Source organism: Platichthys flesus, chromosome 2 (genome assembly GCF_949316205.1).
Source record: "Platichthys flesus chromosome 2, fPlaFle2.1, whole genome shotgun sequence".
NCBI classification, from domain to species: Eukaryota; Metazoa; Chordata; class Actinopteri; order Pleuronectiformes; family Pleuronectidae; genus Platichthys; species Platichthys flesus.
The window spans coordinates 16,780,550-16,797,132 of NC_084946.1; the positions used below are offsets into that span (position 1 = coordinate 16,780,550).

At 38.4% G+C, this 16,583-nt stretch overlaps 1 protein-coding gene across 2 annotated transcripts; it reads left to right on the top strand.

Annotated features, from left to right (window-relative positions):
• The first annotated feature begins 199 nt into the window (after positions 1 to 199).
• Positions 200 to 16,346, top strand: LOC133967062 (inter-alpha-trypsin inhibitor heavy chain H3-like). Of its 2 annotated transcripts, XM_062402276.1 has the most exons (25): positions 200 to 321; positions 1,441 to 1,601; positions 1,738 to 1,842; positions 2,173 to 2,335; positions 2,429 to 2,539; positions 3,370 to 3,498; positions 3,634 to 3,753; positions 4,816 to 4,984; positions 5,076 to 5,186; positions 5,379 to 5,560; positions 5,993 to 6,172; positions 6,282 to 6,391; positions 6,642 to 6,910; positions 7,387 to 7,416; positions 9,012 to 9,044; positions 9,770 to 9,802; positions 10,296 to 10,316; positions 10,603 to 10,653; positions 11,527 to 11,559; positions 13,036 to 13,116; positions 13,880 to 13,987; positions 14,165 to 14,333; positions 15,676 to 15,824; positions 15,989 to 16,070; positions 16,155 to 16,346. In XM_062402276.1, the coding sequence occupies exons 1-25, from the start codon at positions 250 to 252 to the stop codon at positions 16,267 to 16,269; spliced, it is 2,787 nt and encodes a 928-aa protein (XP_062258260.1). In that variant the 5' UTR covers positions 200 to 249; the 3' UTR covers positions 16,270 to 16,346. The 2 variants fall into 2 exon arrangements, with proteins under 2 accessions (XP_062258260.1, XP_062258267.1); XM_062402283.1 differs by lacking the exon at positions 10,296 to 10,316.
• The last annotated feature ends 237 nt before the right edge of the window (positions 16,347 to 16,583 follow it).

Sequence of the window (16,583 nt, forward strand, 5' to 3'; positions counted from 1 at the left end):
ATAAAGCATTTTGCGTTCGGCTAAATATAAGGTGAGTTTCTGCTCCCCTCACCCTGTGTTAAGGATTTCTTTATCTTTGATTCCTGGTAGTACACAGAACATTAGCATGTATGGGGGGTGGTTGGATGTGTTTTTCTCAGATAGGGATGAGTTTGCCCTAAAAAAAAAAAAAAAAAAAAAATCTATTCCTGTTTGGGTTTAAAAGACGTTTCCAGCCTTTTGGTTAGCAATCTGGTGGGAGAGGTTATCATGGAGAGAGCTGTGTTTAACGTCACCTCTGTGCTGCTGCTACTGGCTTTGGTTACCACTCTGCCAAGCAAGGTAAGTTTACAAAACCTAGTAGACAGAGACCAAACCACACTGCCAGGAAGAAGAATCTTTCAAATATATATGCATTTATAATTGCATTTGCTTTTTTTCAGTGTAGCTCAGCATTTGACAGTTGCAACACAGTGAACTCTGACTCTAACAAACATCAGAAAGTCCAGGTTTCAGGACCTGCAGGCTCTCTACCTTCAATGATGTTTGATATTGTGTATTATTGTGTGTGTGTGTGTGAACTTACTTTTATCATGTTGTAGGGACATAAATATGTTGTCAAAGCCACAGTTAAGGGCTAAAGATTAGATTAGATTCAACTTTATTGTCATTGCACATTAGAAGTACTTATACAATGGAATGCAGTTTAGCATCTAACCAGAAGTGCAGAAAAGGCAATAAATCTCTCAGACCAGAAACAGACTCCCTATACTTTTAAATCTTTAAATCTTAATTTAAAGTGGCGGATCTAGGATTGTTCTAAATCGAGGGCGTAAAAGGGACAACAATTTACTGAGAGATTTCTTGTTGACTGTTAGCTCCATGGCTTGAACAAAGCCACACATTTTTTAATATAATCTGACAATGGTCATGTTATAAAACTAATTGTGTATTCAAAGAAAGCATAGAAAATAAAAAAGTTATATTTATTGTACACTACAGGGGCACTTCAGGGCCCAATCAGATTAATACTTGGGCCAGTGAACCCCCCCTGGCCCCGCTCCTGGTTCTACCCCTGTTATGAATAGGTCAGTATGATGTAAATGTTGTGTGCGCAACTCTGAAAGCATACACACATACACAAATACACACATGTACACACATACATACATACACACATACACACTTACACACATACACATACACATACACACACACACATACACACATACACACACCCACAGACACACAAAGTCATTGTGTTGTGAAATCAAAATGAAAAATAAGGAGAATGGGCGTTTCTGCACTCAGACCAATGAGATTTAGCTGATGCCTCCCCCCTTTACCTTGTTTTCACCATCATCTGATCTTTGGTCAGTTAGTCAACACCCAGAGATCAATGCTGCCTTGTAAAGAAAACACGCACTCACATTGTGCAATTTGTCCGCCACATTTGTTCAGGAGGACTGGGACATCTACAGCTTTCACATCAACTCCACAGTGACCAGTCGTTATGCCACCACTGTCATTACAAGCCGTGTGGCCAATCGCATGGACGAGTCCAAAGAAATAGAGTTCCATGTCCGGATTCCCAAGAATGCCTTCATCAGTAAATTCAGAATGTATGTGACGCGCAAAAATGACTGTTGGATATTTGCAGGCATCTATCTGCACATTAGAAATTACATATTGAATTACATAAATAAAACATATGAAAAGTTTGTGTATGAAATGGAAATCTTCCCTGTTCCTCCTCAGGTTTATTGATGGGCAGCTGTACGATGGTGCTGTGAAAGCAAAGGAGCAAGCTCAGCAAGAGTACACTCAGGCTGTGTCCAGTGGCCAGAGCGCAGGGATGGTCAGGTGCACAGATCAATTCATACATATTCATTCATTGAGTTTTATAGTCTTATAGAAATGGGTTAATGTTGTATTTTAGACCATTGTGTGACACTTAGGACTTTTCTTGAAAAAAAAAAAAAAAGTTCGTTCAAGAACTAATTTCACATCTTCCAGCCTATTAAATCCCTTTATTAATCCATCTGAGAAGGAGAAGTCACTCCTTAGTTCACGTTTTCAAAAGGTATACCCATGAAGTGTCACAAGAAAACATTATTTCATTTGAAAGGGTCTAAGCTCCACAGGGAGATGGGGATCAATGCTCTAACACTTTGATTATTCTCTGTGCTGCAGTTCTGTTGGGAGGACCCTAGAGGAATTTAAGACTTCTGTGAATGTGGCTCCTCACAAAAAGGTGACCTTTGAACTCACATACGAGGAGCTGCTGAAACGCCGGATCGGCAAGTACGAGCTGCAAATCCACGCTCGCCCCATGCAGCCTGTCAGAGACTTCAAGGTGTGTCTTTTCAGTGGTCATCTCGGAAAACAATACTGGGGCAATAACATCTTGTAGAGCCTTTAACTATTTTTATTTCATTTTGAATGTCAGGTGGATGTGTATATTCAAGAGAAAGCCGGCATCAGTTTCATTAAAGTTCAAGGAGGACTGAGCACCAAGGACCTGGCTAATGCCATCACCAAAACACATGCAGATAAAGAGGTACAGCAGCCAGGGTAATGACTGGAACACAACTGAACTTTAAAGGTTCAGAGTGTAGAATTTAGTGACATCTAGTGGTGAAGTTGCATGTTGCAACTGAATATCCCTCACCTCACCCTCCCCTTCCAAGTATGAAAGTGAACCTGTGGAAGACTTCAGTTGTCATAAAAACTCAAAAGGTGTTTAGTTTGTCCTGTTTGAACTACTTTTAAAAACACATGGCGGCTTCCTTAGAGAGAACCCTCTCCAGATCTAAATATAAAGTATTTAAATATAAAGGCCACATTCTAGAATACAGAATGAAAGGATTATTTTATGTTCAATTTCTGCCTATTGATCACTTTCACCAATGTCTTACACACTGGACCTTTAACTAAATTGCAATTGTAAGGTTTAGAAATTAAGTTAATTCACCTGTTTGAGTTAATTTACCAAAAATGTGTGTTTTACATAAATCAGCGTTTTCAAGTTTATTATATATATATTCACACATTGAAATATTTACAATTGTATCCTCAACAATAATGTGTTGAATCTGCTTCTGTGTTTCCCTCACATTAACATCAGTCTCCACTAGAAGTGTTATCATGGGGACAATGACTGTGGTGAACTGTTAATACTGTTCAAAATACTGGCTTATTGCTAATCCTTGTGGTCCCCCACCTAGTATCATTCATGTATTTTTACACACTATATTTTACATTTGCATTAGTTTGCACTGTAAAAAACTGTATTTCTCACCAACATGCCGTGACAATAACAATTCATCTATTCAAATTTATTGATCTTTCCGATTGATGAAACCTATTATTGATTCTCCCTGTTTACAGGCGTGGGTGCATTTCTACCCCACCGAGGACCAACAGAAAACATGTGACAGCTGTGGAGAGCAGGGTATGAATGGAGATCTGGTTGTTGTGTATGATGTGAACAGAAACGCCTCGTTTGGAGACATTAAGGTACATTGATTTTGTAATGACTTTAATTTATTTATCAGAATTTAGCATTGATGGCTAAAAACAATACTTGCTTTCTAAAATATGTATTTTGTCTACTGTCTTTTTTAACCTCTCAAACTTTTTCTGACTCTCTAGCAAAGTTCGGATGGGTACTTTGTTCATCACTTTGCTCCATCTAATCTTTCCCGAATATCCAAGAACGTCGTTTTCATCATTGATCAAAGTGGTTCCATGCATGGCAGAAAAATTCAACAGGTACAGTGAGTTTATGACAGATGAGCTGTGTCCCCGTATCATCGGCCGCTTTCTTCGGAGGATGCGGTCTACGCGACATAAGACGGAACCCAGAGAGAACAATTTAAATAAGATATCAGGCCTGATTTGCATCACCAGCTTGACCCACCTATACCACTAACAGCTAATAACATCCTGCTGTTGCATGCGAAAAAGGCTTTAATGCCCTTTGTCTTAGCAAAATGTTTTCGAGTTGTCCGTCCATACGTCCCATTCTTGTGAACTAAATATCTCAATAGCACCTTCAGGGAGTTCACGAAGGTCTAAGGCCTTGATCACTGTGACCTCACAAATCACATACTTTGCCTTGTTCACGCGATATCTCAGGACCGCCCTGATACTTTTACATTCTGCACAAAAATTGACTTGGTTTCCTGGATTAGCTGATTGACTTTTGTAAGCAAAGGTCAAAGCTCGCTAAAGCTGACTCAGAGTCTGAGAAAAGAATCTATGCTGAGACTGCACTGGGTTGCGGAAGCATACAACCACAGCATAGTACTCTCACATGTGTACCTTACATTTTGTGTAGTTTTAAGTGTAATCATCTGAGATTTTGTTCTTCTTACTTGCCGGCGCCATTATTTCTTTGAAATTAATTTTGTCACTGAAGCGCCATGACTCTGAGTTTTAAATACAATCTGTGTTTAAAAAGCAGCCTCTGAAGGATGCAGCTCCTGAATTTACACACATCTATGACACTATTTACTTAAAGGGGATATATTAAGCCGATTTTACCACAGTTGATATGGTTCCTTGGGGTCTTAATGAAAGGTTTGTAAAATATTTTGGTCAAAATACCACAAGGATCATTTAAAACAGCACCTTTTTTACCCTATCTAAAACAGCCCTCCTCAGATTGACCACAACAAATCGCGGGAGTTGTTTTTACCAGAGTTTTTGGAACGGTAGACATGCCAGATACCCAAATTAATGTGTAGAAGCACTACAAAAGTGGAATTTTCATAATATATCCCCTTTAAATCAAAGTTTTAATGAACAAATTATGTTTTATCTGTTTCTCAGACGAGAACAGCATTACTCCAAATCTTGAGTGATCTGGCAGAAGACGACTACTTTGGTCTCATCACCTTTGACCGCGAAATCTTTCACTGGAAACGAGAACTTGTTCAGGCCAGCCTGGAAAACCTGGGTAGTGCCAAGGAATTTGTAAAGAGTATAAACGATAGAGGAGGTGAGGTTTTGCCAATTAATATGTTTATTTGGGGATGCAATGAATTTGACAGCAGCATGACAGGGATGAAACTTTTTCCATCTCATTTTAGCCACGGACATTAACCTGGCAGTGTTGGAAGGAGCCCGTATGCTGAATGCACATCCCAGAGAAGGTTCAGCATCGATCCTGATACTTCTCACTGACGGAGACCCAACTTCAGGTTGTGATAATACACACTTGCACAAATAAAGAATGATAAAATATGTAGACATTTTAACGTTAACATATTTAACAATTAAGTCTATAAAATGTATTTATGTACGCACTGTAACCTCTTACTCACCCTACATAGTTGTTTGGTTGCCCTGTTTAAAGGTACTTTTAACTTGCCACACTTCATGTGTCTTTGCAGGGGAGACAGATCTGGGAAGAATAAAGTCAAATGTAAAGGAGGCCATTGCAGGCAAATTCCCACTCTACTGTCTTGGTTTTGGTTATGATGTCAACTTTGAGTTCCTGAAGACGATGTCGCTGCAGAACGATGGAGTGGCGCGGCGGATCTATGACGATTCTGATGCTGATATACAGCTGAGGGTATTCTCCACTGCTGAGGCTTCCTTCACATTTTGAATATATCTTAGTTTTTTTGTGATATCTACGGAATCGTATTGCATTCACTTGAAAAAAAGCTCTGGGTAAAAAAATAAATAAAAAAAAATCTATTTTTCTCACTATTTTGTTTTTCTGTTTTTCCTATATAATATTTTTTTTAACTCCCCCCCCCCCCCCGCCCTTCCCCCGTTTTTCTAACTTTTTTGTCTATAGACGCCATACGTCACTTTCAAATTACAAGAATGGTAAAAAAAATTTAGCGAACAACAGGATCTTTTAATTGGATTTTATTTGATTAATTTCATTTCCTTTAATTTCTATACTTGTGTATGTTCTCTTGTCTACCTCATTTTGACCATCTGCTGCTTTCTTATCTCAGCTGAAACATATTGTGACCACATTATGTTTCAACAGGGTTTCTATGTAGAGGTGGCCACTCCACTGCTGACAGATGTGACAATGATATATTTGGGTGGGACCAATTTGACCCAGACAAACTTCAGCCAGTATTATGATGGCTCTGAGATCGTGGTGGCCGGTCAGATCACTGACAACAACGTTGAAACCTTTATTCCACAAGTTGTGGCCATCTCTGTAAGCATCGATATATTTCAATATATGCATTCTTTGGATGTCTAGAAATTAAATTCATTATTATAATTTATTAATATTCTTTGGAAATTTGCTATTTATACTTTGACAGCGGAATAGCAAGGTGACATTTTCGGAAACAAACATGACTGAAATAGTGCCTGACGACCACATCCAGAGGGTTTGGGCCTACCTCACAGTCAAGCAGCTTCTGGAGAAAGAGTGAGTCTGATGTCAGCCATCTTTTTGTCCTTATGTTTGTAATCAGTCATCGATTGAATGACTGCCGTCCTTATATTTCTATTAAACCACTTAAAGGTTGAGTCATCTTATAGTTATAAATACTGGAAAAAATTCATTATTTTTCCCCAGAGCCAACGACCTGAGAAGCAATGCAATTGTTTATCAGAATTGTTTTTGATTAATTGTCAGATGATGAAGTGTCAGCTTATTTAAAACATATGTGACACAGGCTGCAGTTGTCTGGACCGGAGAAGGTCAAGGTGAAGGAGGAGGCCTTGGAGCTGTCGCTGAAGTACAGCTTTGTGACCCCACTTACATCCATGGTAGTGACCAAGCCTCAAGGAGAGAGAACAGATGTGCTCCATAAACCAAAGGAAGGTGGTACAGACAGAGATGAGCAGAGTTCTGGAAGAGTTTCTGCAGGAAGTTTTGGAGGAGGAGGTTATGGAAGAGGTGGTTCTCATAGGACGAGTGGTATCACAATGGGTCAACGTCCAAGTAAGCAACTAACCTTAGCAAAATAAAAACATTGTAAAATCGTCAGGGCACTTTTTTATACCAGGCTAGAGACATGTGCTTTAATTGACATCAGATGGTGCAATTATAATACATGAATTCAGTTATCGCATTTATTAAGAGCAACAGATTCCTGGTAGTGAGTTTATGAATATATTGATAGATACATTTTGTCTGTATTCATCAATATAAATAATTATGCCTAAAAATACTGTTAATGAATGAATTAACAATAATTAACAACTTGATTGTTTTTTGAGCAGGAATTTTTATGGTGGTTTTTGTTTTAAACAAGGCTGTGAAATAATTTAGAGCTTTTAGAAACATAAACACAATTATCACTGACAAAAATGCAGTAAGCAGGAAGAAAAAGAAACAGAAAACTAACAGCTTAATTCAACTGATCAAATTGCCTCGTTCATGTAATGAAAAATTCATGTTTTCTTCCTGTTTTACAGTGCACTATCGTCCTAGGCGCCCTGGAGCAGGTATGTACACACAGTAGCTCCATGCACGGCTTTGACTCGCCTATAGAAACAATTGATCAATACAAAGGATTCTTTAATTGATATGCAATTTTCAAAATAAGACGTAGTCTCGATTAGAACATTTACAAACTTCTGTCCAGATCATCCCCTCCTGTAAATATTTTGCCCTTGTCGAATCTGAGCATGAACTCAAAGATCTGTTGGATGATTTTTAATCCAAGCCAAAAAGTTAAATCAAAACTCATATCGCGTTATATTATTACCTTTCCCAGATTTCAAATCACTCTGAAAACTTTTTGTTTTTAGAAGGATGATGTGGTCTTGGGAGGAATATATCAACGTAACCACATCTTAACATTATATTTTCATCTTGTCCCATTTTTCATACTGCAAATCGTTTCGTTCAAGCTGGTCATATCAACCAACATGGTATCTAAAAACAATGCATGTAGTTTGTACAATTGCACTATTCACATGTAACCACCCTGTATGTGTCATTGCCTTTTGAAATTAAAAAGGAAATAACAGATATGGGAAGTTTCTGCACCCGGACCAAAGGTATTTTTGGAAGGATATTTGATGATGGGAGATCGCTATCAGAGTTGTTCAGTTACATGGACTTTGTGGAGCAACTATACATCGGTGACATGTATGTGTGTCTTTATGCTTCGATCAGCATGGGCTGATGTAGATGTACTGCGTTAGTGCTCTGGCCAATGTCATGATTCCCTTCCTTTATGACCCAAAGCGAGAGCTGTTTCTACAGGGTAATACAATTGCTGTACAATAGAGCACTTGATAGCTGTCTGTTTTATCAATGAAGTTCTTTGCTTCATCAGACTCTTCTGGATTGGTCCGTTAGCTGGTTTTTCCCTAAGTGACGAATTATCGCAGGTTCTTGTTTCCTCAGACATGGAGGTTGTGTTTTCATTGCTGTTTGTCAGTCTATTAGAAGGATTACGTAAAAAACCCCTGAAGCGATTTTTAGAAACTGGTAGAGTGGGGTATGGGCGAAGGAGGAACGCATAAACCTTTTGGAGTGGATTCAATTCAAAGAGGACAATCCAGGATTATTTTCCTTTTCACTTTCTGAGATAGGTGTGTTTTGGGGTGAATGTTTGTGAATCTATCAAGGAATAATGCAGGGAACTTTATGAAAAAAATGTGTCATATAGCACACGGAGATGTATCAATGATATTTGGTATCATATAGTGCAATTACGATACACAAATTCAGTTGTTGCATATTGAGTTTGTGGATATATTGATAGGTCAACTTTGTCAGTATTCATCAATATAAATACTTAGGCCTAAAAATACAGTTAATGAATGAATTAACATCAATTAACAACTTGATTGTTTTATGAGCTGGAATTGTTCATGTGTTTTTTGTTTTTTTTTCAAACGAGGCAGTGAAATCATTTGGAGCTTTTAGAGACACAAAGTTACACAATTATGTGGCTGAAGGATAAAGAATGCACACAAAATCGCAGTTAGCAGGAAGAAAAAAGAAACAGAAAACTAACAGCTTGCTTCAACCGATCAAATTGCCTCTTTCACGTAATAAAAATCCATGTTTTCTTTCCGTTTTACAGCACAACCTCATTATCCAATGCATCCTGGAGCAGGTATGTACACACAGTAGCTTCATGCACGGCTCTGACTCGACCTGACTCACCTATAGAAACATTAGAGGCAAGACAGTATTGATCAATACACAGGATTGTTTACCTGATAGACATTTTTCTAAATAAAACTTACTTAATCTCAATTAGAACATTTACAAACTTCTGTCCAGATCATTCCCTCCTGTAAATGTCTTGCCCTTGTGGAATCTGAGCATGAACCCAAAGATCTGTTGGATGATCTTGAATCCCAGCCAGAAAGTTAAATCAAAACCAATATCGCAAAAATGTTAATGCCTTGCCCTGATTTCCAGTCACTTGGAAAACTTTTTTTTTTAACCATGCAAAAATAATTAAATATTTGGTGTTTTACTAAAAACCTTTGATTTATTAGAGGGATGATCAAAATTGTAATTATCAATATAAATACTGAAACCTGAAAATACATTTAATGAATTAATTAACATAATTAACAACTTGATTGTTTTATCAGCAGGAATTGGTATTGTGTTTCTTGATTTCAAATTAGACAGTGAAATAATTTGGAGCTTTTATAGACACAAAGTTACACAATTTTGTGGCTGAGGGAAAAATAATGCACAGAAAGAAACACTGACAAAAAACGCAGTTAGCAGGAAGAAAAGGATCAAGAAAACCAACAACTTGCTTCAACTGATCAAATTGCCTTTTCCGTGTCTACAATGTCATGTTTTCTTTCTGTTTTTCAGGACACCCTCGTCCTACTATGGTCTCTGTAGAAGGTATGTACACACAGTAGCTCCATGCACGGCTTTGACTCGACCTGACTCACCTATAAAAACATTAGATGCACGACACGATTGATCAGTACGCAGGATTGTTTACCTGACATACATTTTTCAAAATAAAACTTACTTAATCTCAATTAGAACATTTACGAACTTCGGTCCAGATTCCCCCCGCCCTGTTAATGTCTTGCCCTTGTGGAAACTGAGCATGAACCCAAAGATCTATTGGATGATTTTGAATCCTAGTTAGAAAGTTAAATCAGAACCAATATCGCAAAATGTTATTACCTTGCCCAGATTTCAAGTCACTTTGAAAACTATTTTTTTAACTGTGCAAAAAGAATTACATTTTTTGTGATTTACTAAAAACCTTTGATTTATCAGAAAGATGGTGTGGCCTTAGGAGCAGTATTTCAAAGTGACCACATCTTAACATTATGTTTTCATCTTGTCCCTTTTTTTCATGCTGGAAATCGTATTGTTCAAGCTGGGCTTCTCCTAGATCACGGTATATAAAAACAATGCATGCAGTTTGTACAATTGCACTTTTCACATGTAACCACCCTGTATGTGTCATTGCCTTGTGAAATTAAAAAGGAAATAACAGATATGGGAAGTTTCTGCACCCGGACCAAAGGTATTTTTGGAAGGATATTTGATGATGGCAGATCACTATCAGGGTTGTTCAGTTACATGGACGTTGTGGAGCAACTTCATATCGGTGACATGTATGTGTCTTTAGTCAATGTGATATTCAAGGTTTAAATTTTTTAATTTGGCTCTTTATTTTCCAGGTCTGCAAAGGCTTTACGACGCTTTGGTGGTGCAATCAGTTCCTGTCGCAGGTAAACTTCCATTTCTGGACCATTCCTCTAATGTTATGGAAACACCCATGTTGAGCTAACAACTAAAAAAGACCCTTCCAATGCTCTACAGTCTTTTAGACAGAACAAAATCGAATTTAGTAAGAAAAAATAAAATGATCGCAGGTTCTTGTTTCCTCAGACAAGGAGGTTGTGTTTTCATCGCTGTTTGTCATTCTATTAGCAGGATTACGTTAAAACCCCTAAAAGGGATTTTTAGAAACTAGTAGAGTGGGATATGTAAGAAAGGGGAACGCATACAATTTTGGAATGGTTTCAAATCAACGGGACAATCCAGGATTATTTTCCTTTTCACTTTCTGTGATTGATGCTTTTTGGGGTGAATTTTTGTGAATCTATCAAGGAATAATGCAGGGAACTTTTTGAAAAAAAATGTGTCATATAGCACAGTGATGTGTATCAATAATATTTGGCATCATATGGTGCAATTACAATACATGAATTCAGTTATTGCATTTATTAAGAGCAACAGATTCCTGGTATTGAGTTTGTGTATATATTGATGAATCAAATTTGTCAGTATTTATCAATATAAATACTCAAGCCTGCAAAAACATTTAATGAATGAATTAACAATAACTAACAACTCGTTTAATGAGCAGGAATTGTTATTGTGTTTTTTCATTTCAAACGAGGCAGTGAAGTAATTTGGAGCTTTTAGAGACACAAAGTTACACAATTATATGCCTGAGTGAAAAAGAATGCACAGAAAAAACACTGACAAAAACACAGTTAGCAGGAAGAAAAAAGAAACAGAAAACTAACAGCTTTCTTCAACGGATCAAATTGCTTCTTTCATGTAATAAAAATGTGTGTTTTCTTTCTGTTTTACAGCACACCCTCCTACTGCTTTGCACCCTGGAGCAGGTATGTACACACAGTAGCTCCATGCACGGCTTTGACTCGACCTGACTAACCAATAGAAACACGATTGTTTACCTGATAGACATTTTTCAAAATAAAACTTACTTAATCTCAATTAAAACATTTACAAACTTCAGTCCAGATCGTTCCCTCCTGTAAATGTCTTGCCCTCGTGGAACCTGAGCATGAACCCAAAGATTCTGTTGGATGATTTTAAATACCAGCCAGAAAGTTAAATCAAAACCAATATCGCAAGATGTTATTGCCTTGCCCAGATTTCAAGTCTTTCAAGTTTTTTGTTTTTTTTAATCTGCAATTGCCTTTTGAAATTAAAAAGGAAATAACAGATATTGTAAGTTTCTGGACTTGGACCAAAGGTATTTTTGGAAGGATGTTTGATGATGGGAGATCACTATCAGAATTGTTCAGTAACATGGACTTTGTGGAGCAACTTTATATCGGTGACATGTATGTGTGTCTTTATGCTTCGATCAGCATGGCCTGAGAGGGATGTACTGCTTTAGCAGCTGGTGCTCTGGCCAATGTCATGATTCCCTTCCTTTATGACCCAAAGCGAGAGCTGTTTCTACAGGGTAATACAATTGCTGTACAATATAGCACTTGATAGCTCTCTGTTTTATCAATGATGTTCTGTGCTTCATCAGACAAGGAGGTTTTGTTTTCATCGTTCATTGTTTGTCATTCTATAAGCAGGATTACGTAAAAAACCCTGAAGTGATTTTTAGAAACTGGTAGAGTGGGGTATGGGCGAAGGAGGAACGCATAAACTTTTGGAGTGGATCACTTCAAGAGGACAATCCAGGATTATTTTCCTTTTCACTTTCTGAGATAGGTACTTTTTGGGGTGAATTTTCGTCAATCTGTAAAGGAATAATGCAGCGAACTTTATGAAAAAAATGTGTCATATAGTGCCCTGATATGTATCAATGATATTTGGCATCAGTTGGTGCAATTTCAATACATGAATTAAGTTATTGCATTTATTAAGAGCATTGGATTCCTGGTAATCAGTTCGTGAATAATTTGATAGATCAAATTTGTCAGTTAAATAAAACGTACTATATCTCAATTAGAACAAGACCCTTCCAAGGCTCGACAATCTTTTAGGTTGAACTAAATTGAATTTACAAAACAAATCAAAATATCTATCACATGATACAATGGGAGTAAGATTTTCCTTCACAGATTTAGATACAGGCTAAGAACCTACGTTTAGTTGAAAGCTACATGGGAAACATATTTAATGAGACGAGTCATCTTAAATTGAATGTTTCATTTTGATTTACAGTTGTTACAATGACACCAATTTTCTTCGGTTGAGGTGTAGAATAATGTTTGTATATAGGGATTGGCTTTAGTTTAGGTGTCAATTACTGCAGTTTCCTCTTAAATTAAAATATCTTTGAAAGTTAAGTAATATAAATGTATTTAACTGCTTTTGTGTTCATTTATTCACAGATTGGGCTTTCGATTTGTCTATAGACCATTTTCCTCCTACAATTGTGACAGCTACTGCTACTCCTACTACTACTGTTGCTGGTAGAGTATCACTTGTGTTCATTATAACGTTGTTCAATGTGCATGGTGTTTGGAAAGTAAAATGAGTTTGTACTTTGGGAACCTATAGTGAAGTCTTTTTAACCATTGTAATTATACACAAAATCAAAATTCCCACACTTTGCCTAAGATGTATTAATGATTTATAATTACTGGTGAAGTGCCTGTTCTGACCAAGCCTATTTGGAATGGGCTGTTTTTTATTTCAAAATAAAAACTCAATAACAAGCATGGCAGCAACAAAAATAATATTATGCTTTCACTATAAAGACCAATTACCAAACAGGAAGAGATCCCATGAATGTTGCTGCATGATGGAGAATCAACATTATCTGATGCAGATTTTTGACCCCCGGTCAGATCCACTTTTTGACTGCTGCTGTAGTTTATCTGAGGACAAACAATATTCAATATAACAAATTTTGACCTATAAACCACAAAAGAAAAACAATTTAGGCAGGTATGCACCACAACTATGAATCTCTAGTCCACTACAGTCACTCTGCTTTTAAAATCTAGTTTGAGGCCATAACAGGAAATACTTTTAAACCTTTTTTCCATTGCCATCGAAGCACAGGCAAGTTTTTACCTTGTAAACGTAATTTAAAAATGATCCTCACACAGAAAGCATACATGGGCACTGATCACAACCACCTGAGAGTCGAGAGGCCACAATACATCTGTAGTTAAATCAGCTTTGTGTCTCTGTGTCTCTCTGTGTGTCTGTGTGTCTGTTTGTCCCCAGCTCCTCTTTCTCACAGGTTTTTGCTGAAAGCTGAAAATCAGTCTATTCCACTGTGCTTTGACGTCACTGGAAATGTACGGCTTAAACTACTTCACAGTCCCAGCAGGGGTCAGTAATGTATCTAATTTCCCCTTACAGTAATATTAAATGAATGCCTTTTGCTTTTCATGTTTGTAGAGAGTTGTCACTCTTTTTCTGCTCAGGATCTTTTGTCTGTTTTGAAGTGTGTATCAACCTATGTGTACTCCCCACTTTTAAGTTGCGTTTGCTCTCTTTTTGTACCAGAGCTGTTTGTGAACGGTGAGCTGGACTCAGTTGCAGATGGGGGCTTCACAAAGATCGTCATCCGGGTCAAACCTGACCTGTACATTGACATTGACGTCAATGAAATCATTGTACGAGATGGACAGACACTGACACACTACACTGGAGAGGAGCAAATCACAGCTGGAAGGTAACCTTGTATTGCAATGGTCAGGAATTATTATCATCAGGACAACTCTACCTTCTCTTTTTCGGGAACATCACGTTAACATAACATAATATTATTTATGATGCTTAACTTTCACTGAATCACTATCGTTAAAATTTGTAAGTTGCTCTTCGTATGGTGACACTTATATGAAAGGCCCTGCCCAGCCATGGTGAACCAGACAACTCACGTTTGAAATGTTTATTGCCGCACTAGAACATAGTTTAAAGTTTAGGCTCTGATTTAATATAATGATGAGCGATGAGCAAATATCTTTAACTTCCCTGCCGGAGCTGCAGGTGGATGCTGGGGTTGTCGAGGGACTGAATCTGTTAAGATGTGAGTCAGGTTTGAATCCCAAAGCAGACACAGACGGGTAATTGTCGAAGAAAGAACAGAGTTTATGTATGAGGTGGCTGGTGCAGGTTGGAGCGGCAGGGTGCTGGCTGGGTGGGTGATCCTGGACGAGACCAAGATGAGGCGCAGAGCTGAGAGTCACAAGGAGATTCTGCGAAGGCGGTAAACACAGGTTAGAAGGTATCCAAAAGACAGTGCGGTTGAGAGCTTCAGCGACGCACATGCTACCATCGGATAAGGCTTCAGACCAGGCTTTTATGGAGTGGATGATGAGTAGAAATTGAGAGCAGGTGTGTCTCGTCTGTAGCAGCCGGAGCCAGCCACGCCCCTTGCCACAACCAACCTGCACAGGGAGAAGAAGCAGGGAAGGGGGAGCCACACAAACAGCACACACAATCCTCACATGAATCAACTCAAACAGACCATGATTTCAGTTAAACTGCACAGCTCCATCTGTAGTCGGCTTTGTTGCACCAGCCAGGGCGGAGCAAACAACATCTTTATCATTCTTATCGGGCCATTTGGTGGCCTTACATTCAGTAACACCACACTTGTGCCTCTTTATCCAAGATATTCCAATTGTGAACATGAAGGGATTCACATGGGGAGCAACAATACTCTTTGACATTATGTTCATATTAAGAGGACCAAAATGTGCCAAGAAAACATGTGCCACACCTACAGTCTGGATTGTTGACACAAACCCATAGATTCATGCTGTAGATGCTAATGTCTGACCCCGCAATCTGTGCTCCACAGCAGAAATGAAGATTCATCAAACCAGGCCACTGTCTTTAATGTCCACTTTTGGTCCTCTGCTGCTGTAGCCCAAACATTCGCCTCCAGGTTGCGAAGAATGCAGCCCCTTAACTGAGACACAGCTTTTAGTGTGAGGACCTGTGGGGATGTGCAGGGCCTTTAACGAGGAACCGCAAAAATAAAGTAATGATGATGCATTTTTTTCTAGTGTGACGGTGATTAAACGGAACAAGGAAGTCGATGTCGCTACTGGGGACATACGAATTGTCATCTTACTTCATGAGAGGCACGGTGAAAAATTCCTCTGGCCGGTTTTAAGGCGGCGTCCATCTGACAACAACGCTGAAGGAATTTTAGGTGGGTGAAAAGGAAAAGTATCTGCTCATGGCTTGGATAACTTCATTTCCTGTTATGATTAAATATCGGGTTATTGATGAATTGAATCAATGTTTGATTATTGTCTTTTTAAGAAGCAGACTAACCATTATAGTGTCATTTCTTTATGTGTCCTCTGTATGCAGCTGTAAAACCTGCGGTTTATGAGGAGCTGCAAACTTCCCCTTTCAGGCTTCAGATCAATGGGCAGGAGGTGGATGTTGGCAGGTACATGTGTGCAGCTGTTTGAGGGTGCTATAGTTATTATTGTCTGTATTACACAAAGATTTATCATGAATATCTCTTTTGTAGATCCGATGCTGTTGACTACAGTATTGCCCGTGCCCCTAAACGGGGTTGCTGGCTTGTCTCTGCCGTTGCTGCCCTGCAGAGACCCCTGGATGACTTCAAAGTCGAACAGCTTTAAGTCAGAGCAACGCTGTATCTATTGAGAAGATCATCCACCTGTGATTATCAACATAAATGAATAAATGGTGTCCCAGATCTGTTTGTCTTCAACTTCATTGATTCATATATATTTCAAACATTTTGTCAGATGGTATCACTGTTCCATTTTGTTAAGAACAAAAGGACACACAGCGTTGTTCGTTGGCATCAAATCTACACCTTGATTACCCCCTAGGGAGGCTATGTTTTTCGACTGCATTTGTTGGTTTGGCAGCAGGATTATGCAAAAATGTTGCTACTTTTATACTTTAACAAGAAACCCAGTTCAACCCC